Source organism: Myxocyprinus asiaticus, chromosome 33 (assembly GCF_019703515.2).
Source record: "Myxocyprinus asiaticus isolate MX2 ecotype Aquarium Trade chromosome 33, UBuf_Myxa_2, whole genome shotgun sequence".
Lineage (NCBI taxonomy): Eukaryota > Metazoa > Chordata > Actinopteri > Cypriniformes > Catostomidae > Myxocyprinus > Myxocyprinus asiaticus.
This window is the reverse complement of record NC_059376.1, coordinates 25,201,357-25,221,818: the sequence shown is the minus strand read 5'-3', so window position 1 is coordinate 25,221,818 and position 20,462 is coordinate 25,201,357. Positions and strand designations below refer to the sequence as shown.

Genomic DNA, 20,462 nt, shown 5'->3' with positions numbered 1-20,462 from the left:
TCATACACATCTGGGATGGCATAAGGGTGAGTAAATGATGAAAGAATTTAAATTTTTGGGTGAACTATTCCTTTAAGTCATACTAAGTGATAAGAAGCCAGATTGCAAGTGGTCAATGATTTTATGCCCCTTTAATGCTTTTTATGATTTACACACACATACATAGGCTTCTAAATACTTTTAGTGAAATATTGAGACTTTTGGTGAAATATATTGAGACTTTTGATGGTTATTTTGGAGCTTTTTTGATGGAGGAAATTCGCAACACTGCTTATAAAGGCCTATACTATCTGCTGCACACATATGGCACCTGCAAGCTACTTGTCTTTTAAAATCACTAGTTGTGAAATCAGTCAATGCTAATTTTTTGTCAATTCATGCTATTCAAATAAACTCTTATCAGCTTCTTGGAAAGGCAGTTTAGTTATGCTGATATGTAGGCTACGTTGAGACAGACATGACAGGGTGAAAATGTAGGTAACAAGAAAATCTCAAAGCAGTGAACAAGCTGTCTCCACCACAATTCATACATGACTAATTCATGCACTGGATATCGAATTCGATTGGAAGTTAGTAGGTTAAAATGTAGGTTAGTTGGTAGGTTAAAAAGTTCATTTACAAGAGTTGGTGATTTGAGGGAGTGCGTTGTGTAGCCAAAATTCAATAATGCAAATGCAGTTGCTTTGTTTTGAAAAGCACCTTTTTACAAACGTATGCAATATTTTCAAACGTTTTTTGATCGATTAAGTATTGTCGTTTTATTTGCTACTGAATCAAAGTGCACTAACGTTTACTGTACTCACCCAGTCTGTACATATAGCTGATGACTAATGAAGGGGTTGCTGTGCACTTTCCTATTGAAGTTAGTTTTCACGCAACTGTACCACTAGATGGAGCACCCGAGTCACTCACACTCTCCAAAGATCAGGGTGAATTCAAGTTGCACTCTGCAATTTTTTATGAATGTCATCTTGTATTAACACTGACACTTATTAATATGAATGCAGTATCATTCAAAAGCAATACTGATACTCAGTTACTGATGCCATAGCAGAAATTCACCATTCAATCCATTACTTAAAATGTCCAATTACAGGGTGGTTATTGTGATTAGGTAGTAAAGAAGTATTCAGCTGGTCATGTGATCCTAACATGGCAGCCCCCATGAGGGGACCCTCTCAATGTAGAATAAAACAGCTTTAAAATAGTTACTGATATGACTGAAGTCTTAAACTTACATTTCAAACTGCAATTCAATTCTTTAAAGGTAAAATAATAATCATAATGAGGAAAAAATTACTGAGTGCACCTTTAAAAGTACAAATGTTTCAATTTACAATTCTATATCATTCTTTTTCTGTTGTGGGTGACATAAATGGTATAAAAAGAATTCCACAAGACCCAATCAGTCATTTTATTATTACAATTATTCGTATTAACATTATGAAATTCTTTGAAGGATGGAATTAACTTTCCCACACACACACACACACACATTATTTTTCAGTGTGATGGCAATTTTATATATATATATTTTAGATAAAATAGATGTAAATACCAAACCTTTTTTATTTCTTATACCATAATAGATTACAATACAAAATATAATGTATTGCAAAGTAGAATAAATCAACACAAAAACATTAGACAGATCATTAAATTTCACAGTGAGATTCAGCAACATTTGTCCATCCATACTTCTCTATTAAACTGCATTTTCATCAGCGCAAAAAAAAAAAAAAAACAAAAAAAAAAAATCCAAAAAAGGAAACACTGTTTTGAGTAATAACCAACTATAGATAAGTCTGAATGATGATGTGAAAATTCTGGAGTGTTTAAAGCAGCTAATGTAAGTGAAGAGAGATGACAAGGAGCTTAAACTCACTGGAGGGAGATGCCACAGCAGCCCTGTGAGAAACACAGTTCTTCTCACACAAATCTACTCAACAAAAAATAAAGGGATGAAAAGATCGAGTGTTTGTGCAAATAGGTAGACAAGAAATTCTGTGTCTGTGTATGTGTGTTTGTGAGAGAGTGATATAACAGGCAGCTGCAGGGTCAAAGAGCCTCTCTATGTCGTAAGCCATGGACAGATATATGATGACCTCACAGTCTGACAGTCTAGCAACAAGGCCAATATTAAGAGCAGTCGTACACACACAAACTCAGCACATTAAAGGTATTTTTCACCCAAAAAAGAATGTTTCAACATCATTCACTCAACTTTCCACTTTTCACTTCACTTTGACTTCCTTCTGTGGAACACAATCAGAGATGTTTGATAGAATGTAAGGTACTGACAGCCACAGGGACCATTCACTTTCATTGAATGGCGTCAGCACTTGTTTTTGCACAGAAAAAAGTCATCCATTTTAGATGATTCATTCATTAATTTTTTTAGTGAACTAACCCTTTATGGCAAACACACAAACTACAACTGAATTAATGGAAATACAAAAACATCATATGCACTTGCACCCGACAGCCCCAGAATGAACACGCACACACACACATACACACACACACTCTAGTGCAAAAAAAGCAACAGTGCTAATGTGACTCAAAGTTTACAGTTTCACATCTCTTTGAAAATTCTTTTGGATGCCATATGAAAGATCTGGACAGCTCAAATGCTGAATTTCAAGTTTATCACCAATAACATTGCAGGTCTGTGGGCTGTAAAGTTTCCTATAACAATACCAGCAGTTGTTCAGTAAATGTGTCAAAAATCCAGTTCAGTTTCAATCCAATTGTAGGATCATCTTTAGCTGCTGTTTGACAGTTTTTTTTCCATTGTATGCTCTGTCATCTGACAACTGAGTTTGCTAAACAAGACATGTACAGCAAAGAAAGGAAGACATCATGAAGACTCTCCTTTCTATAGGAATGTGATATAGACCAACCAAAGACAACCATTACATTCACACACTACTACGGTACTACCATAATCCTCAGACAGTGAGAGAAGTAACATGTAGTAGGAATCTGCAATTCTGCATTTGTGTTTCATGACGGAGGTAGGCACTCTTCTCCTTACTGTGGCATGTCCAGAGGTAGTGGAGGAGGTTTATCGTCATACAGTGGTGGTGGTGTGAGGGGTTCGATGGTGAACACATAGCTCTGCGGGGTATCGCTTAAGCTCTTCCTTCTCATATTCTCCGACTTGATGCGACGAATTTTGAGGGGTATCAGCTTGCTACCAGGACGGCTCTTTCTGCGGCCATCCACTCCAGTACTGGGATCGGTTTGGGAAGAGTGTCTGCGTGCCTGGTTCGAACCACCTTCCATGGTGTGTTGATTTTTCACTAGCTCCTCATAGGCTGGCAGATGAGTGATGCTGTTATTCTGCACAGAGGACTGACTGATGGGGTATTGACCACTTTCTACCACCTCCTCGTAACTGGGGACCATGTAACCCTGAGCTAACTGCTCTGCCCTACGCACACAGATGCAAAAATAAATACACGTACACAACCATATGCAACATTTACATTCATATTGATGTCATTACAGGGATACTTTACCCAAAATTTATATTTTGTCATCATTTACTCACCCTCATGTTGATCCAAAATCCATGTGACTTTGTTGCGAGGAACTTAAAAGGAAATGTTAGGCACAGGGCTGGGTATTGATACAGATTTCCCGATTCAATTCGATTCTAATCCACAAGCTCTCGGATCGATTCGATTATGATTAGATTCGATTTAATATCTATTTATATTGGTTTCAGTTATTATGTCCCTTTTGCTTACATATAAAATAAATTATCTCCCAGCTAATGCTGTTAATTATACAGGGGACCTTTTAACTAAGTACATTAGGAAAATATTAATTTTACCAATTATATTTGATAACTTTTTCATCATTTTAAATGAGCGCATGTTTAATAGAGATGACTCGAATGGCTTTACCTCATCTGTGCGATGCATGATTAGAATCAAATGTTTTTTTTGTAGTGGTTTTTGATCAACCACTGACTGTAAAGAACAGAAAGGTATTAAAAGAGTATTCACTGACAAATGGGTTGAATGGATCTCGTCCTTGAACTCACATTACACGGAACAACTTTTACTCTCAATGATCTCGCTGCTGAACACTTCACGAATAAACGACACAATTACTGGTGAGTGAAATGTAAACATTTACCAGCCAGTTGCCAAATATATTCACTTTAGTCACATAGCGCGAAATTTGGTTGCAAATGCGAGTGATTTCCTTTCATTGTAGTAGAGGGTTGTGCATTGAGTGAAAGATTGTTTTTGGATTTAAGAATCGATATCGAGGGGGCCTGGGTAGCTCAGCGAGTATTGACGCTCACTACCACCCCTGGAGTCGTGAGTTTGAATCCAGGGTGTGCTGAGTGACTCCAGCCAGGTCTCCTAAGCAACCAAATTGGCCCGGTAACTAGGGAGGGTAGAGTCACATGGGGTAACCTCCTGGGGGTCGCTATAATGTGGTTTGCTCTTGGTGGGGCGCGTGGTGAGTTGTCAATGGGATCCAAAACTTTCAAGATCCAAAAAGGACATAAAGGCAAAAGTACTCCATAAAACTCATGTGGTTTAATCCATGTCATCTGAAATGATTGGGTTGCTTTGGCTGAGAGACAGACTAAAACTCCTTATTCACAATAATTAAATCCACAGTCTCCTTAGCGCATTTATGAGAGAAGCTTATGCGCACGCTTCCACATGCTTGACGCATGCGAAGGGCGCTGTATACAAACAAGACACAGCGTTTCCAGGTTTGTGGATTTCACGCACAGTTGGGCTGATCACTGAAAGGTTTATGATAAACACTAAAATGTTAAAATGTAACATCTTATTGATGTATAATTTTAACGGGATTGAGGACGCGGCAACCGCATCCACCGTCTTGAAGCCTGCACTGTGTTCCAATCCAGCCTGAAGTCAAGATTTTGGTTATGTACCAATCGTATCCCTTCAGATGACTTGGATTAAACCACTCGAGTCGTATGGATTACTTTTATAATGCCTTTAAGTCTTTTGCGGTGCTTGAAAGATTTGGACCACATTGACTTACATTGTGCAGACAAAAACACAACATACATTCTTTAAAAAATCGTTGTTTGGTATCAACAGAAGAAAGTCATACGAGTTTGAGACAGCATGAGGGTGAGTAAATAATGAGAGAATAATCATTAATGGGTGAACTATCCCTTTAACAGTTGCATTGTCTGTGGATGCACATAAGCAACTACATGCGAGTGTGTATTTAAGTAAGTTTACTCACGTAGCCCCCTCCTGTGTGTTTGCGGGTGTGTTGCTGGCTTCCTGTCCCCTGGTTGCTCGCTGTTTGTTCCGTATACTCAGACACAGAGAAAGCAACAGCAGGGCGACACCTCCTCCGACCAGCACGAAAGCCACGGACGAGGTGTCCCGGACTTGACTAGTCTCCATGCCTGGTCTGGAGCTATTCCCAGCTGACCCTGATGGCACCACGCTCCACACAATCATGACGATCCCCAGGGCTATAAGGCCCACGCCCAGCGCGGCAGTAGCATACTGCGCCCCAGAGTTACTGCCGCTGGCTCTGCTGGGACTGGGTGGGGTCTGGTCGCTGTAGGACATAATTCCAAACCTCACCAGGGATCAAGGCTTGAATCTTTTTTTCTGTGGCTGTCAATAATCCCTCAGTCTTAACTTCTCATTTTCTTTCCTGCATAGATTTCTTCTTTCTGTAAAGGAATGTCTCACTCTCCCAAGTCTGTGAACAGAAAATCGAATAAAGCCAACTTAGCGCACATCAAAAAGAGAGCGAACAATCAGACAGGCTGTCGTTAAGGTGTTCCAGTGTCTTTAAATATCATACAAAACCCCACAAATCTAGCAATAAATGTCAGCAATCCATCCCCTGTCCATCCATAAAGCCACTGCCTTTCCCAACACCTGTGTGAAAATAGTGTAACAGTCACCAGATCTTTGCTTAAACAGTGATAAGGTTTTTATCAAAGCATATTTACTGCCTGCCTACACACACACCACTAGGCATGTTGGAATTGCTCAACTTCCTGCCTTGAGATTAAGCAGGTGTACCTCCAGCTGAGCTTTGGTTACAGGTGCATGAAAATGGAAGAAAGAGTTTAATTCAAGAGTGAAGTGATGGAGTTCACTGCTTTCTTGAACACAGTCTTTAATGAAATTTCATCTGCCTTCTCTGAGGGGGTTTACATTAGTGTGAAGGCCAGGAAGCCAGTTAAAAATTTTTTTGAAGGGTGTTTTCTGACAATGTATTATTGTTTAATGTTCACACACTCCTGTTGAAAATAACTGGTTTTAGCTTGTTTAAGACGGTCTCCCAGCCTGACAACAAGCCAACTGACCAGGGCTGCATTTCCCAAAAGCATTACAAGCTAGTTGATCAAGCTAAGGTTTTTTTTTTTTCTGCAGGGACAAAAAAAAAAAAAAAAAAAATCACACTGTGCTGTCATGCCTACACAGCTCCTGGTATTGGCTATCTGTACAGGCCGGTCTGGCGTTTTTACCACACCCAAAATAATTTCTCAGCAAGAAAGCAATTTTACATCCCGCTCAAATAGCACATGTAAAGCCAGGTGCTTTATTATGGCATCATAGTAGTACTGTGCCAACGTTTTAGGCACTTGTGAAAAATGTTGCATAGTGAGGATGTCTTCAAAAATAATGACATATATATTTTTAATTTATCAATTAACATCATACAAAGTCCAGTAAACATAAAAAAAAGCTAAATCAATATTCGGTGTGACCACCTTTGCCTTTAAAACAGCACCAATTCTCCTAGGTACACCTGGACACAGTTTTTCTTGGTTGTTGGCAGACAGGATGTACCAAGCTTCTTGGAGAATTCGCCACAGTTCTTCTATTTGTTTAGGCTGTCTCAGTTGCTTCTGTCTCTTTATGTAATCCCAGACTGACTCGACGTTCAGTGGAGGGCTTTGTGGGGGCCATGACATCTGTTGCAGAGCTCTCTGTTCTTCTATTCTTTGCAAAAGTAATGTTTGGGAGTCTAACATTTATATTTCCTATTGACACACTAAAGCTGAAGATATAAATAACCATCTTAAGACAAATGCTTTTGTGAAACATCTTATGTAAGACTTTTGCACAGTACTGTATTTCCTTCTCAAAAGTCAGGACTAATATCAGTGACTTATAAGTTAAGATGTGTATGGAAAATAGTGGTCAGTTACTCATGATTCCCGTCATAACAGGGTCAGTAAGTTCTCCATGCACAGACCAAATTTCAGGTAGGTGAAAGTTCTTGACCTTCAGGACTGGAATTTTACAGTTTCTTCAAATAGGACTTGTTGAATGTAATTTCCTTCAGTAAGTATGTGTGACCAAATAGATCCAAAACATAGAATTTATTGAGCATGTCTAAGCAAGCAGACAGATCAAAAGATCATGGAGACGTGCTGGGAATGGTAGAAATTTCCTCCCCTCTCCCAAAACTCACTGAAGCAAGATTAGAGAAGGCAAAATAGTGCCGCATAAAATTACAGCGCATACTTACAGAATTTCAGATGGTTATTGGATCATAGAGTGAACTGTTCAAACACACACAGCATCAGTGAACCTTGAGCACTAACGACTGAAAAATATCTATTTGCTTACTGAATATCAATGGAAACATAACAAAATATACGCTGAAATGCTTTTTTCCTTAATCTATTGCACACGCTAGACTAGTGTGTACACTACATAATGACATTTTCAAAAAAAATCAATGACAGAGCAGCGGTAAAGGTAAACAATCATCACATCTAAAAACGGTGACTAATTTTCTTGGAGAAAAGATTACAAGTTTGGGACACAGGAAAAACATTTAAACCAGAAAGCACGCGCACACAATTTGCGGCTAAGAAAACGAAACTACGCGAGAAACTCCAAGAAAACGAGTCAAACTTCAGATTCCCCGAGACGGTCGTGAGCCTTACCATGAAAACTTCCTCGCAGGATCCGTGTTTTGGAGACCCAGTCCGTTTAAAAGTTGTATTTTGAAAAAAATTCAATAGTATTTACATACATTCATCAACGAGGTGAACTTGAACTTCATTAAGCCGTTACTACGGCCCTTACTGTGAATCAGAGACAGTCTCCACATCTTCCTGTCCCTTCAGTTCAGAATTAACTCTCTAACGGCCCCATTGGTGCTCTTAACTGCCCCGCCCATGTGTTCTGAGGGGTACTTTGCCTTGACATTGACTTAAAGCAATAAAACTATAGAGATCACATTTGGAAATTTTAATAGTTTTAAATGCAGTACACATTGGTCAGTTATTCCAGTATGAATAAAGATCCACAGGAAGCATCCATAGATAATTCAGATGAAATTCTATTTTACATTAAAACATAAACACAGTAATTTAAAATCAGGGATTCGTTTTCATTTCATTATCAGTTTCATTATTGATTAAAGGAATATTCAATTTAAGTTAAGCTCAATCGGAAAAATGTTGATTACCACATACATTTATTTTGATTTGCCTCTCATAAAAAAAATGTAAAACAAATCTGTTCCAGTGAGGCACTTACAATGGAAGTGAATGGGGGCCAATTTTTTAACGTTAAAATACTCTTTCAAAAGTATAGCCACAAGACATAAACAATATGCGTGTAAACATGATTTCTGTGTGATAAAATCACTTACTAACCTTTTCCGTGTAAAGTTATAGCCAATTTTACAACTTCGTTGCCATGACGATGTAATGTCAACAAAACCTAAAACCTTAAAATGACTAAAATTTCAATTTAAACAACTTTACAGCTCAAATAATACACAAGTTTTAACAGATGAAGTGCTTTTATAAAATTATAAGCTTCAAATTTCTGCTTTTAAACCCTCCAAAAATGGACCACATTCACTTCTATTGTAACTTCACTGTAACCTTGATTTTTGCTTTTAAAAAAAAGAAGGAAATAGAGGGACAAGATGCAATTATTGTTTGTGGTAATCAACATCATGCCACAAATGCTGTCGTTTGAGTTTAACTTGTATTGAACCCGGAATCTAGAACTAGGAGGAATCTATTTGTAAGCCCTGCGAGACCTATCTATACTTGTCATTAATCTTCCATATTGTATTTCTGTTTGTTTGTTCATATACTGGACGAGATTTATAGAATTGGTAACCTTTAGGATGACTTTAGATCTGTTTGCATGCTGATAAAAATGTACATCCCTGCAGGACTCTCAGAGAGTTTGTAATCTCATAAATATCAGTGTGGCAGATCACTGCCTTCCCTATCGAAGGATGAAGTGGGAACCGGGTGAACAATTATGAAGACTTTAATAAACACACACTTCCAACTGAAACACAACATAAAAGTGCTTTCCAGCACAGAATTGCCAGCGCACACAACACACAGCTCCAAACTCACACTTTTGCACCCTTCCCCCCTTCCCCTCTCCCCTCTTCCCTCTCTCCTCTCTTGAACTGCCGTCTCAGGCTCCTCTTTATCCCTCTGACGGCTGATTGAGGCAACTCAGCGCCAGGCGTCCATCCTTACGGCCCTGCCACGCCTTCCTCCTCATCACAATCAGCCTAATAAACCACAGCACTGTACAGAGTCGGGACTCGGGGTAGTCCACGGCACCCACATAAATACAGTATGTCAATCATTATTCACTCAAACACATAAATTCCTAGAGTGGAACAAACTCTCGGCAATATTTAACTACTTTATGGGCAGTTGTGAATTTGGCAGTGTTAATGATGACGGACAAAGGTCCATGCTATAGGCAAGGTGCTTCCTCATTACTGTGTTGTTCAAGTTAAGATATGGCATGCAACTTTTTATAATAGGCTACACAGAACAGGGAGTGCTCTGATATGTATTACGTAGTTTTCTCAGTATGATAAAGTTCTTTACTAATCCTGTGTGTGAAATTGCAGGAATTGCACATATGACCTGTAATAAAGTGTTCTAGAAACATCTGGAATGAGAACAAAGACTTAATGACAATGGACAAGAAACAGATAAATGAAAGCACCGCCTGAAAGAATTGTTTTTGTCTTATTGTGCTGGGATAAATGGGGCAAAAATGAAGAAATTTCACTAAAAAATGAAAATTCTGTCATCACTTACTCACCCTCATGTTGTTCCAAAAATGTATGGCCTTTTTTTATGGAACAAAAAAGGAGATGTTATGCAGAATGTCTGGCTACGTTCTCACAGTCAGTGTTTGGGATTGTCAACTGTATTTACTTACAGGTGTCATTTGTGAAATGTCCCGTTCATACAACAGGGTACAGTAGCAGTTTGAATGCTGTCTGTATGAACGAACAACCGAAGTGACAACAATATTCTAACCGCTGTAACCATAGTGACAGTGACTAAAAGAAGTCTGTAGGGGGAACAGACTTCGACAGCGCCGTTAAACATTAAACATAGGGGGAACAGACTTCAACACTAACCTTAGGGGAAACATAGTGGGATCAGACTTCGACACTAACCAAAGGGGAAACTTAGGGGGAACAGACTTCGACACTAACCTTAAGGGGAATCATAGGGGGAACAGACTTCGACACTAACCTTAAGGGGAATCATAGGGGGAACAGACTTCGACACTAACCTTAAGGGGAATCATAGGAGGAACAGACTTCGACACTAACCTTAAGGGGAATTATAGGGGGAACAGACTTCGACACTAACCTCAGCTGAAACATAGGGGGAACAGACTTCGACACTAACCTTACAGGGAAACATAGGGGGAACAAACTTCGACACTGACCTTAAGGGGAATCATAGGGGGAACAAACTTCGACACTGACCTTAAGGGGAATCATAGCGGGAACAGACTTCGACACTAGCCTTAAGGGGAAACATAGGGGGACAGACTTCGACACTAACCTAAGGGGAAACATAGGGGGACAGACTTCGACACTAACCTTAAGGGTAAACATAGGGGGACAGACTTCAACATTAACCTTAAGGGGAAACATAGGGGGACAGACTTCGACATGAACCTTAAGGGGAAACATAGGGGGACAGATTTCAACACTAACCTTAAGGGGAAATATAGGGGGACAGACTTTGACACTGACCTTAAGTGGAAACATAGGGGGACAGACTTCGACACTAACATAAGGGGAAACATAGGGGGACAGACTTTGACACTAACCTAAAGGGAAACATTGGGGGACAGACTTCGACACTAACTTTAAGGGGAAACATAGGGAGAACAGACTTTGAGACTAACCTTAAGGGGAAACATAGAGGGCCAGACTTCGACGCTAACATAAGGGGAAAACATAGGGGGGTAGACTTCGACACTAACCTAAGGGGAAACATAGGGGGACAGACTTCGACACTAACGTAAGGGGAAACATGGGGGACAGACTTCGACACTAACCTAAGGGGAAACATAGGGGGACAGACTTCGACACTAACATTAAGAGAAAACATAGGGGGACAGACTTCGACACTAACCTAAGGGGAAACATAGGGGGAACAGACTTCGACACTAATCTAAGGGGAAACATAGGGGGAACAGACTTCGACAAAGGGGAAACTTAGGGGGAACAGACTTCAACAGAACATCAGCGTGTCCTATCACAATTGCCAACGCATAATTAAATAAATGAGTCCAATCAAAGCATGAGTTCATCCATCAGATCGTACTTAACCGACAGTGGTCCATCAGATCATACTTAACCGTGTGCAGAGCGCAGCTTTTGTGTCACGTGGACTTTGTCCCCGAGTAGCTCCGGTGGAAAACAGTGGCTGAATCTTCGGATGACACAGCTCATTTCTCCGTCTCCGTGAGTTAACGAAACCCACATGAAACACACAAGACACACGCGTGTACACTGCAGCATGTCTCTCACTGTACATGACGTAACTAACAACTAGTTGTCCAGCGCAGTTCCGTTCACACAGCACAGGTTTGCAGAGAATGCAGTAGTGAAACCTGAAAAATTGCGGGTGTCAGTTCGGTTATAGAATGTGGTTGTCAAACCCGTAAATAACCATCCTGTGTGTGAATGTAACCTTATTAAGCACTCAGAACAGGACTGACAACCGTATTCTGCTGCTGTGTGAACATGGCCTCTCAGTCACCATTCTTTTGTCTGGAAAAAAATATTCAATAAATGTGAATGGTGACTGAGGCTAACATTCTGCCTAACATCATCTTTTGTGTTCCATGGAAGAAAGAAACCCAAATAGGTTTGGAATAACATGAAATTTATACATGATATTTGCTACCAAAAAGTAACATGTGGGACTATTGTCAAATTTAAAGACACGTTATATTATACAAAATAATGCAATGTGATTGGGTAAAATACTCTATTATCATTGTGTTCTTGTGCAATGGGAATTAACCCTTGGTTGGTTTTAAAGCACCTTACAGTTTGGTGTTGTGAGTGAACTCTATACTGCTTTGGATAACATATTTGTTAAATGACAAGATGACCTTGATCGATACTTAAATATTAACCACAGGATTAATTAAACTCTGATATTAGTACTAGGTTGATATGTAAATTCACAAAATTTGTGTATATTCAATTACATTATACACTACAATTTACATTGTAAATCTAATGTTCTCACGATTTTATTTTCTAAAATAAATGCATTAAATAAAAAATAAAAAGTTCTAATGTAGACAATTTTCACTGAGAAGTTCCCAAGATCTAAACTGATTAATATATTGTTTATTTGTATTTGCTATTTCAAATTGATTCCATGATCTTTAAACTGTCTCACTTTGAGAGTCCATACTAACAATGACATTAGGCCTACAACATGTTGCCAAGACCTCCACTGGTAAATAGAGAGTCCAAGAGTGTTTTCTGAAAAAAAGTGAACTTGTATTGAGTTAAAACATAAAACAACATCTCCCCATTTGGGAACAATAAGAAAGTGTCCTGTTTTTCGGCAGTGTTTTTGATTGAAAGGCTCAGACATTTGTGAGCTCAGCAGCCGAAAAATGTCGAACTGGGCAACACTCTCTTTGTAGAAAGGCTTCTTGAAGTCCATTCCTTGGAAATGACCCAGACCTGTTCAGGTGTCTGATCTTCCATCCAGTGAAATTCTTTGGGCTGAGACCAAGCTGCTGCTGTAGGAAGAAATGGATCCATCAGATTCCTGATTCATTGGTTCACTGAACTTTTTGAATTTGACTTTTAAGAATTTTTTCAAGCAATAACACAAATCCTCGCTCTCTGTAGGCACATTGTTCCTGAGAACATTACTTAAAGGAAATAAAGCGCATAGATCTTGAAAAGAGGACACAGAGAATGTTTGTGTAAAAACATTTGAGGATGGATCAAATCTAAGCCATTTACACAAGCTTTTATGATAAGCTTTGAGGGATTTTTGGGACTTTAGAATTTAGGATTGAGTTTAAAGTAAAATAGTACAACAGATACTACCAATTTTGCTTGACAGTAATGCAAAATACAATTTTTGATGTCTGTGTGAAAAATAACCCAGGCAATATACAGTACTTGACAGGTTTTGTGAGATTTACACTTTATGGTGGTGTTTATGTGAGGGTCAGGTTTAAAAATGTACAATTTAGGTTTAATATTTTACCTTTACCCTGCTTAAAGACTGTTGATCGTCATGGCAACTGGGTGATGAGCTGCTTAGAGAACTTTGCTGGTGTAGTGTTGGTGGGGTCCCCAAAGGTTCAACATCCTGATCGAGTCCTGCCCTGATTTGATACAGACATCTGTTGAGACATTTGCTCCACTGAGCTGTCTCTATCTTGTGTGACAATACATTCACAGAAACATAATTTTATAGAGATGTGCAGTGTTGTTAAACACATACTGTTATACTAACCATTAACAATAGCACTTCTCTCTTTCTATGCCTCTCTCCTACTCTCTCTTACCTGGCTGCACTGACAAGGGCCTTCATCTCTTCATTCAGGTGATGGCGCACCATTTGCTTGTTGCTTGGAATACATAAAGCCATTGCCATGGTATCAGAGCTGAAGGAGGGATCCAACACCATGACTGCACCATGAATCCCACTATTTTGAAGGCTGTCAGCAAACTCCTTAATGAACATACAAACACACTTTTTCATTTCTGTGTTGAACAATATACCAACACTTAAATAAGTGGTTCATCCAGACATTAAAATACTGCCATTATTTACTCACCCTCATGATGATGCAAATCCAAAATACTTTAATTATTCTGTGGAAAATTTTTGAAGAATATCCTGGCCACACTTTTTCATACATTGAAAGTAATGGGGACTGAGTCTGACATGCTCTAAAATGACAAAAAAAAATAAAATAAATAAAAGCACCACAAAAGTGTACAGAATGACTTTATTCCTATGTCCTTTTTGTGCTATATTCCTCTAAAGCCATGTAATAGTCTTTTGAAGTCTTCTGAAGCCATATGATAGCTTTCAGTTAGGAACAGACCAAAATGTATTTAGTTATTCACTGAAAATCTTTCCCTTCAGTAAGCTGTTAACCACTGCAACCAGATCATTCAGGCTGGTTTTTTTTTAACTAGTTCAAATGATTCTTTAAAAGAGCCAACTCAAGAGAGATTTGTTCGCAAATTGGACATCGCTACTTCTTTCATGAACTCTAGAATGGCAAGATTTTCAGTGAATAACAAAATACATTTTGGTATACTCATTATAATTGCTATCATATCACTTTAGAAAACTTGCAAAACAAAGCATGAGTCATGGAGCATTTTTATGATCCTTTTATGCTCCCTTTATGGAGCTTTGGAGCACCACTCCTCATTCATGTTTATTACATGTAACAGAGTGGCCAGAATATTCTTAAAAATGCACTTTTTGAGTTTCATGGAAGAAAGAAAGCCATACATGATGGTTAGTAAATAATGACTTTTAATAGTGAATTTAAATTTTCGGTTGAACTATTCCTATACTTTTTCTGTTAACACAGTTGTTGTCCCCCCCCCCCCCCCCCCCCCGCCTGTCACCTTTAAATCAATCTCTTTAATCCATTTGATGATGCGATGACAAGTCCACACCACAGGATCTGCATTTAGATTTTCACACTCTGCTCGCCTGGACTGCAGAATCTGCAACAGAAAATTATTTCAGTATTGCAGTATTTTCATTTAGAAATGGCTCTACTCCAGTACCACATACTGTATTTTATCCTTATTGCTCAAATTTAAAATGCTGAAACCACAGTTTCTGATGTGAGTGTGAGTGTTGTTGTTCCTTTTTGGTAAAGTGTAGTGTTTTACTGGACTTACTGGACTGACTTTGCTATAGTTTGGGGACAGATCTGTACCCATAAGTGAGCAAAATCAGACAAAACCTGTTTGGGATCATTTTAGGATGTTCTCATTTTGAAAAACAATCCATTAGTAGTTTTCTGTTAGTATTAGGTTTAGGGTGTGGGTTAGGGTTAGTTTAGTGATTAAAGTTAGCTTTATATAAAAACAATAGAAGTCTAGATAGCTGAGCAAACGTGTGTACCAGGATTAACAGTGTGCGTGTGTGTGTGTGTGTGTTTACCTCTTTGTCAAAGTTGAGAGTGTGTAGCAGCTGTATTCCCAGAAGCAGGCTGTTCTGATGGGCTTTTTTAGACACATGCATATGTTTTTCTAAGTCTGTGCGTGTGAGTGTACTCAGGAGACGCCCGTCCACTAGGTGAGTGTGAAAAAACTGAGAGTATTGAGGGAGACCCACATCAGTCAGCCATGCCTGAGCAACCCAGTGATGATCCATATCTGCTGCTTTAGAAAGCCTGACACACACAAACACAACACAAATTAATAGGAATATGTCTCGGCTGTTTTTGGTCTTGAAGATTAAAATCTGTGATTTTTCACTATCATACAAAAGCTTTAGAACAAGACATTTTTGTTCGTGAAAGAAACTGATGCTTCTATTCACCAAGAATGCATTAAATTGATCAACAATTACAATACAGACTTTTATAATGTTACATTTAAACTGATTATTTCTATTTAAATAAATGCTGTATTCTTCAAACTTTCTGTTTATCCAAGTATCCTCTACTTGCAAGCCAGTGTTGGCATGTACTGTTCATTAAAGCTGGCAGTTTAGAACCTGTGAGGGGGTCTGTTTCTTAAACTAGAGACACTGATGTACTTGTCTCCTTGTTGTTGTGCCTCTGGGCAGTCTTCTTTTCTCTCTGTCCTGGTGAGATCAAGGTCATTTTCTTCTTTTAAAACAGTACTTTATGGAATAGTCTTTAAAAACAAATCTCTTAAAAAAAATGATGAATTTCAGGAGAAATGTGTTTCTTTTTGACCCTTTTTAAATATTGTATCTTCCAAGTGTTAAGTTACTTTTCAGAAATGCAAGAGTACTCAATGTTCCAGCAACAGAAAAAGACATAAGTAATAATTAATAAATTAATTAATTAATAATAATTCCTTAAATTTATATTGCGCTTTTCTAGGCACTCAAAGCGCTTTACATATTATAGGGGGAACCTCCTCTAGCACCGCCAGTGTGCAGCATCCACCCGGATGATGCGACGGCAGCCATAGTGTGTCACAACGCTCACCACACACCAGCTATTGGTGGTGAAGAGAGTAAAGTGATGTAGCCAGTTCAGGGATGGGGATTATTAGGCGGCTGTCATCCACCAGAGGGTGGAGGAGTGGTCGAGGACCAGGCGACGGCGTGTCTGGGAACCGGCAAGCAATATTTTTTCTCTTTCTCTCTCATTGTCGCTCTGCCTTGCCCTTTCCCTCTCCTCTTTTCCCTCCCCTTGTCTCGATCTTGGGTCCCCAGCCTGAGGCAAAGGAGGGAGGAGTGTGATGAGGAGGAGGGCGGGGCCGGGCCGTGAGTGCGCACGGCCGGCCCCCAATCGGGCTAATCAGCCGAGGAGAGGGATAAAGCCAAGCCGGATGCGGCAGTTCATGAGAGAGAGAGCCACACGCAGCTGCCGTGTGTGTGTGTTTATGTTTGTGTTTTTTGTTTAAGTTTTCATTAAAATATTACTTTGATGCTTCGTCCGGTTCACGCCTCCTCCTTGCCCATTTTAACCGTGTTACAATTGGATTATCCTGTAGGATCTTATTTGATTTTTAGAATCCTATTGGACATTGTGAAATTTGTAACAGACCCTACTCATATTGTAATGGAATAATGTAAAGCTAATGGACATTTATAAGAAAATTGCAAATGTTGCTATTGGAGTTTTAAAATCATAAAGGATTTTCTTTATATTCTTACTGAGTGCTATAGGGGCATTTTATCCTATTGATAATCATTAAAAAGTCCTATTGTGAACTACAGTATGTGATCTAAAAGATCTAGGTTGGAATCACTGACCTATAAAAGATGGGATGCTATAAATTATTTCTAATTTGTTATATACATAATTTTGTTTATTATACCAATTAATTATCCTTGTGGCACACAGAGTTGAGTGATGTTACTATGTTAATCCAATGTTATGGAGGCAATTTTGGGTGTCAGCTTTTTGAATTTGCAAGAAGCCAAAAAGGATCTGTATTGACATCAAACTTTGTCATTGCAACACTGTCCTGACAATACCACATCAGTTTGCTTTTAGCTCTACTTACTGGTCAAAAGCTATAAGCATTTGTACTATGTTACAAGAACCTTTTCCTAAATTAATTATTTGGGTGAAGAATTTCTTTAATAATACTTGGAGGTAGATCTGCAATGCTGAAATAGCCAGTCCAACAGAAAAATGCCAGGAAAGGATGGAGCATTAGGAAGGGGGCAGTGCCAGAAATACCCCAGAACTTTCTCAGGGTCAAAGAGCAGTGAGGAAATTGAGGTAGGTTAGGCTGTTGCTGTATGCAGTGGCAATGATAAAATTGATTAAATGTCTTGTTCTTTCTCTTTTATGTACAGTGTGTCAGTAAACCAGTCATTGTAAAGAAGGTCAGCAGGATAAGAGCCTAATCCTTTTTACAACCAAATAGGCAAGACAAAGTTAATTTATATGATTACACTGTGCATGAATGTTATACATTTCCTGCAACATACTGTACATTTTATACATAAACTCAGCAAACCTTTTTCAGGACACTGTATATTAAAGATAATTTGTAAAAATCCAAATAACTTTACAGATCTTTATTGTAAAGGGTTTAAACAATGTTTTCCATGCATGTTCATTGAACCATAAACAATTAATGAACATGCACCTGTGGAACGGTCATTAAGACACTAACAGCTTACAGACGGTAGGCAATTAAGGTCACAGTTATAAAAATTTAGGACACTAAAGAGACCTTTCTACTGACTTTGAAAAACTCCAAAAGAAAGATGCCCAGGGTCCCTGCTCATCTGCGTGAACGTGGCTTTGGCATGCTGCATGGAGGCATGAGGACTGCAGATGTGGCAAGGGCAATAAATTGCAATGTCCGTACTGTGAGACGCCTAAGACAGTGCTACAGTGAGACAGGAAGGACAGCTGATCGTCCTCGCAGTGGCAGACCACATGTAACAACACCTGCACAGGTACAGGATGGCAACAATAAATGCCCGAGTTACACCAGGAATGCCCAATCCCTCCATCAGTGCTCAGACTGTCCGCAATTGGCTGAGAGAGGCTGGACTGAGGGCTTGTAGGCCTGTTGTAAGGCAGGTCCTTACCAGATATCACCAGCAACAACGTCGCCTATGGGCACAAACCCACCTTCGCTGGACCAGACAGGACTGGCAAAAAGTGCTCTTCACTGACGAGTCGCGGTTTTGTCTCACCAGGGGTGATGGTCGGACTCGCGTTTATCGTCGAAGGAATGAGCGTTACACCGAGGCCTGTACTCTGGAGCGGGATCGATTTGGAGGTGGAGGGTCCGTCATGGTCTGGGGCGGTGTGTCACAGCATCATTAGACTGAGCTTGTTGTCATTGCAGGCAATCTCAACGCTGTGCGTTACAGGGAAGACATCCTCCTCCCTCATGTGGTACCCTTCCTGCAAGCTCATCCTGATATGACCCTCAAGCATGACAATGCCACCAGCCATACTGACAGGAATGTCAGTGTTCTGCCATGGCCAGCGAAGAGCCTGGATCTCAATCCCATTGAGCACGTCTGGGACCTGTTGGATCCAGAAATGTCCGGGAACTTGCAAGTGCCTTGGTGGAAGAGTGGGGTAACATCTCACAGCAAGAACTGGCAAATCTGGTGCAGTCCATGAAGAGGTGATGTACTGCAGTACTTAATACAGCTGGTGGCCACACCAGATTCTGACTGTTACTCCCCCCCTTTGTTCAGGGACACATTATTCCATTTCTGTTAGTCACATGTCTGTGAAACTTGTTCAGTTTATGTCTTAGTTGTTGAATCTTTTTATGTTCATACAAATATTTACACGTTAAATCTGCTGAAAATAAAAGCAGCTGAAAGTGAGAGGACGTTTCTTTTTTTGCTGAGTTTACTATAAAATACAACCATAAAACTTCAACATACTCATAAATGCATAATTTTTTTAATTTTACAAATATTAAGTATTACAAATTATGATATAAATTCAAAATGTTTTAGTGTTCTAAAACTTGAAAAATTGTGTATTGCTAATTTTCTTTGGAAACGTCCTCTTAAATAAAGTGAAACGTGACAAAACAACTTGTCAGGACATTTTAAGTGGACCTCAATATTTGAAATGGTCATAAATCAACCAAATCATGTTTTACCTCATCTAATAATGTCAACAGTTTTTATAAGGGTTAGGTTTAGGGTTGCAATATGACAACCATTGTGTTTGAGAGGTCCTCACTAGCTTCTAAAGTCTATTTGTGGTTCTGTCTCACCCATGTCCTAATTCTGCATCCCTGTAGTCCTCGATGGCCAGACGGAGTTTCCTGCGGTGCATTGAATTACTGATACCCAAAACAGACTCCAGGTCATCATCAGTAAGAACTAACAAGACCTAACACACACACACACACACACACACACACACACACAGTTCAATTTCAACACTTATACAGACACTTGTTTTAATACCCAGAAGTATCATGGTTGTTCTGTGTGCTTGAGCTCACTGCCACAATGGTAAAATAATATTGCTGGCACAGTTTTATTATGGTATAACGGTTATCAACACAATACATACAATATTAATTTGTTGTCTACATTTTCTGTGTATGTATTTCTGCACAATGACAAGGTGATATGTACCTTGCCACTCTTAACGTTATCTGCACAGGCACGGATGTACATTGGCATGGTCATGATCACCTCCAGCCACGCCTGCACAGTTCCAGCACGCCAGCGGGACATGGGCACCGTCCGCGCGAGCTCCACCTGCTGAAGCCGGTCCAGCTTCTCCTCGCATTCCGATAGGCTCACACTGAGGCGGGTGGGGCTTGATAAACTGTCAGAGTCTAGATTGGTTGATTATGGGAGAGGAGCGCGACATAAATACATTTATAATGTATCGCTTTATCACTCAGTATTATTGAGGCATTCTCTCAGAAAATGTTTGGCGTGTGTTGCATCATCAGTAGAAACTGCGTACTTATACTGAGAAAAT

The 20,462-nt window shown here is 39.4% G+C and overlaps 2 protein-coding genes across 11 annotated transcripts in view; both read right to left on the bottom strand.

The window, feature by feature from the left end:
• Positions 1-1,406: 1,406 nt before the first annotated feature.
• Positions 1,407-8,114, bottom strand: LOC127424405 (transmembrane protein 51-like). The gene is made up of 3 exons (XM_051669590.1): positions 7,940-8,114; positions 5,254-5,727; positions 1,407-3,436 (listed from the first exon to the last, which is right to left on the bottom strand). Exons 2-3 carry the CDS (start codon positions 5,589-5,591, stop codon positions 3,034-3,036), a joined length of 741 nt encoding a protein of 246 aa, XP_051525550.1. The 5' UTR covers positions 5,592-5,727; positions 7,940-8,114; the 3' UTR covers positions 1,407-3,033.
• Positions 8,115-12,173: 4,059 nt separating this feature from the next.
• Positions 12,174-20,462, bottom strand: part of LOC127424404 (kazrin-A) — a 47,617-nt gene continuing 39,328 nt past the window's right edge. For 2 of the 10 annotated variants that reach the window (XM_051669580.1, XM_051669589.1), the window contains exons 10-16: positions 20,108-20,313; positions 19,738-19,856; positions 15,485-15,716; positions 14,938-15,039; positions 13,854-14,020; positions 13,550-13,688; positions 12,174-13,070 (exon numbers count right to left, since the gene is read on the bottom strand). In XM_051669580.1, the coding sequence (XP_051525540.1) occupies positions 12,912-13,070; positions 13,550-13,688; positions 13,854-14,020; positions 14,938-15,039; positions 15,485-15,716; positions 19,738-19,856; positions 20,108-20,313 (1,124 nt within the window). In that variant the 3' untranslated portion in view covers positions 12,174-12,911. Of the gene's footprint in view, positions 13,071-13,549; positions 13,689-13,853; positions 14,021-14,126; positions 14,242-14,937; positions 15,040-15,484; positions 15,717-19,737; positions 19,857-20,107; positions 20,314-20,462 lie in introns of those variants that run through there. The other 8 variants (XM_051669584.1, XM_051669588.1, XM_051669581.1 and 5 more) reach the window with 7 other exon arrangements.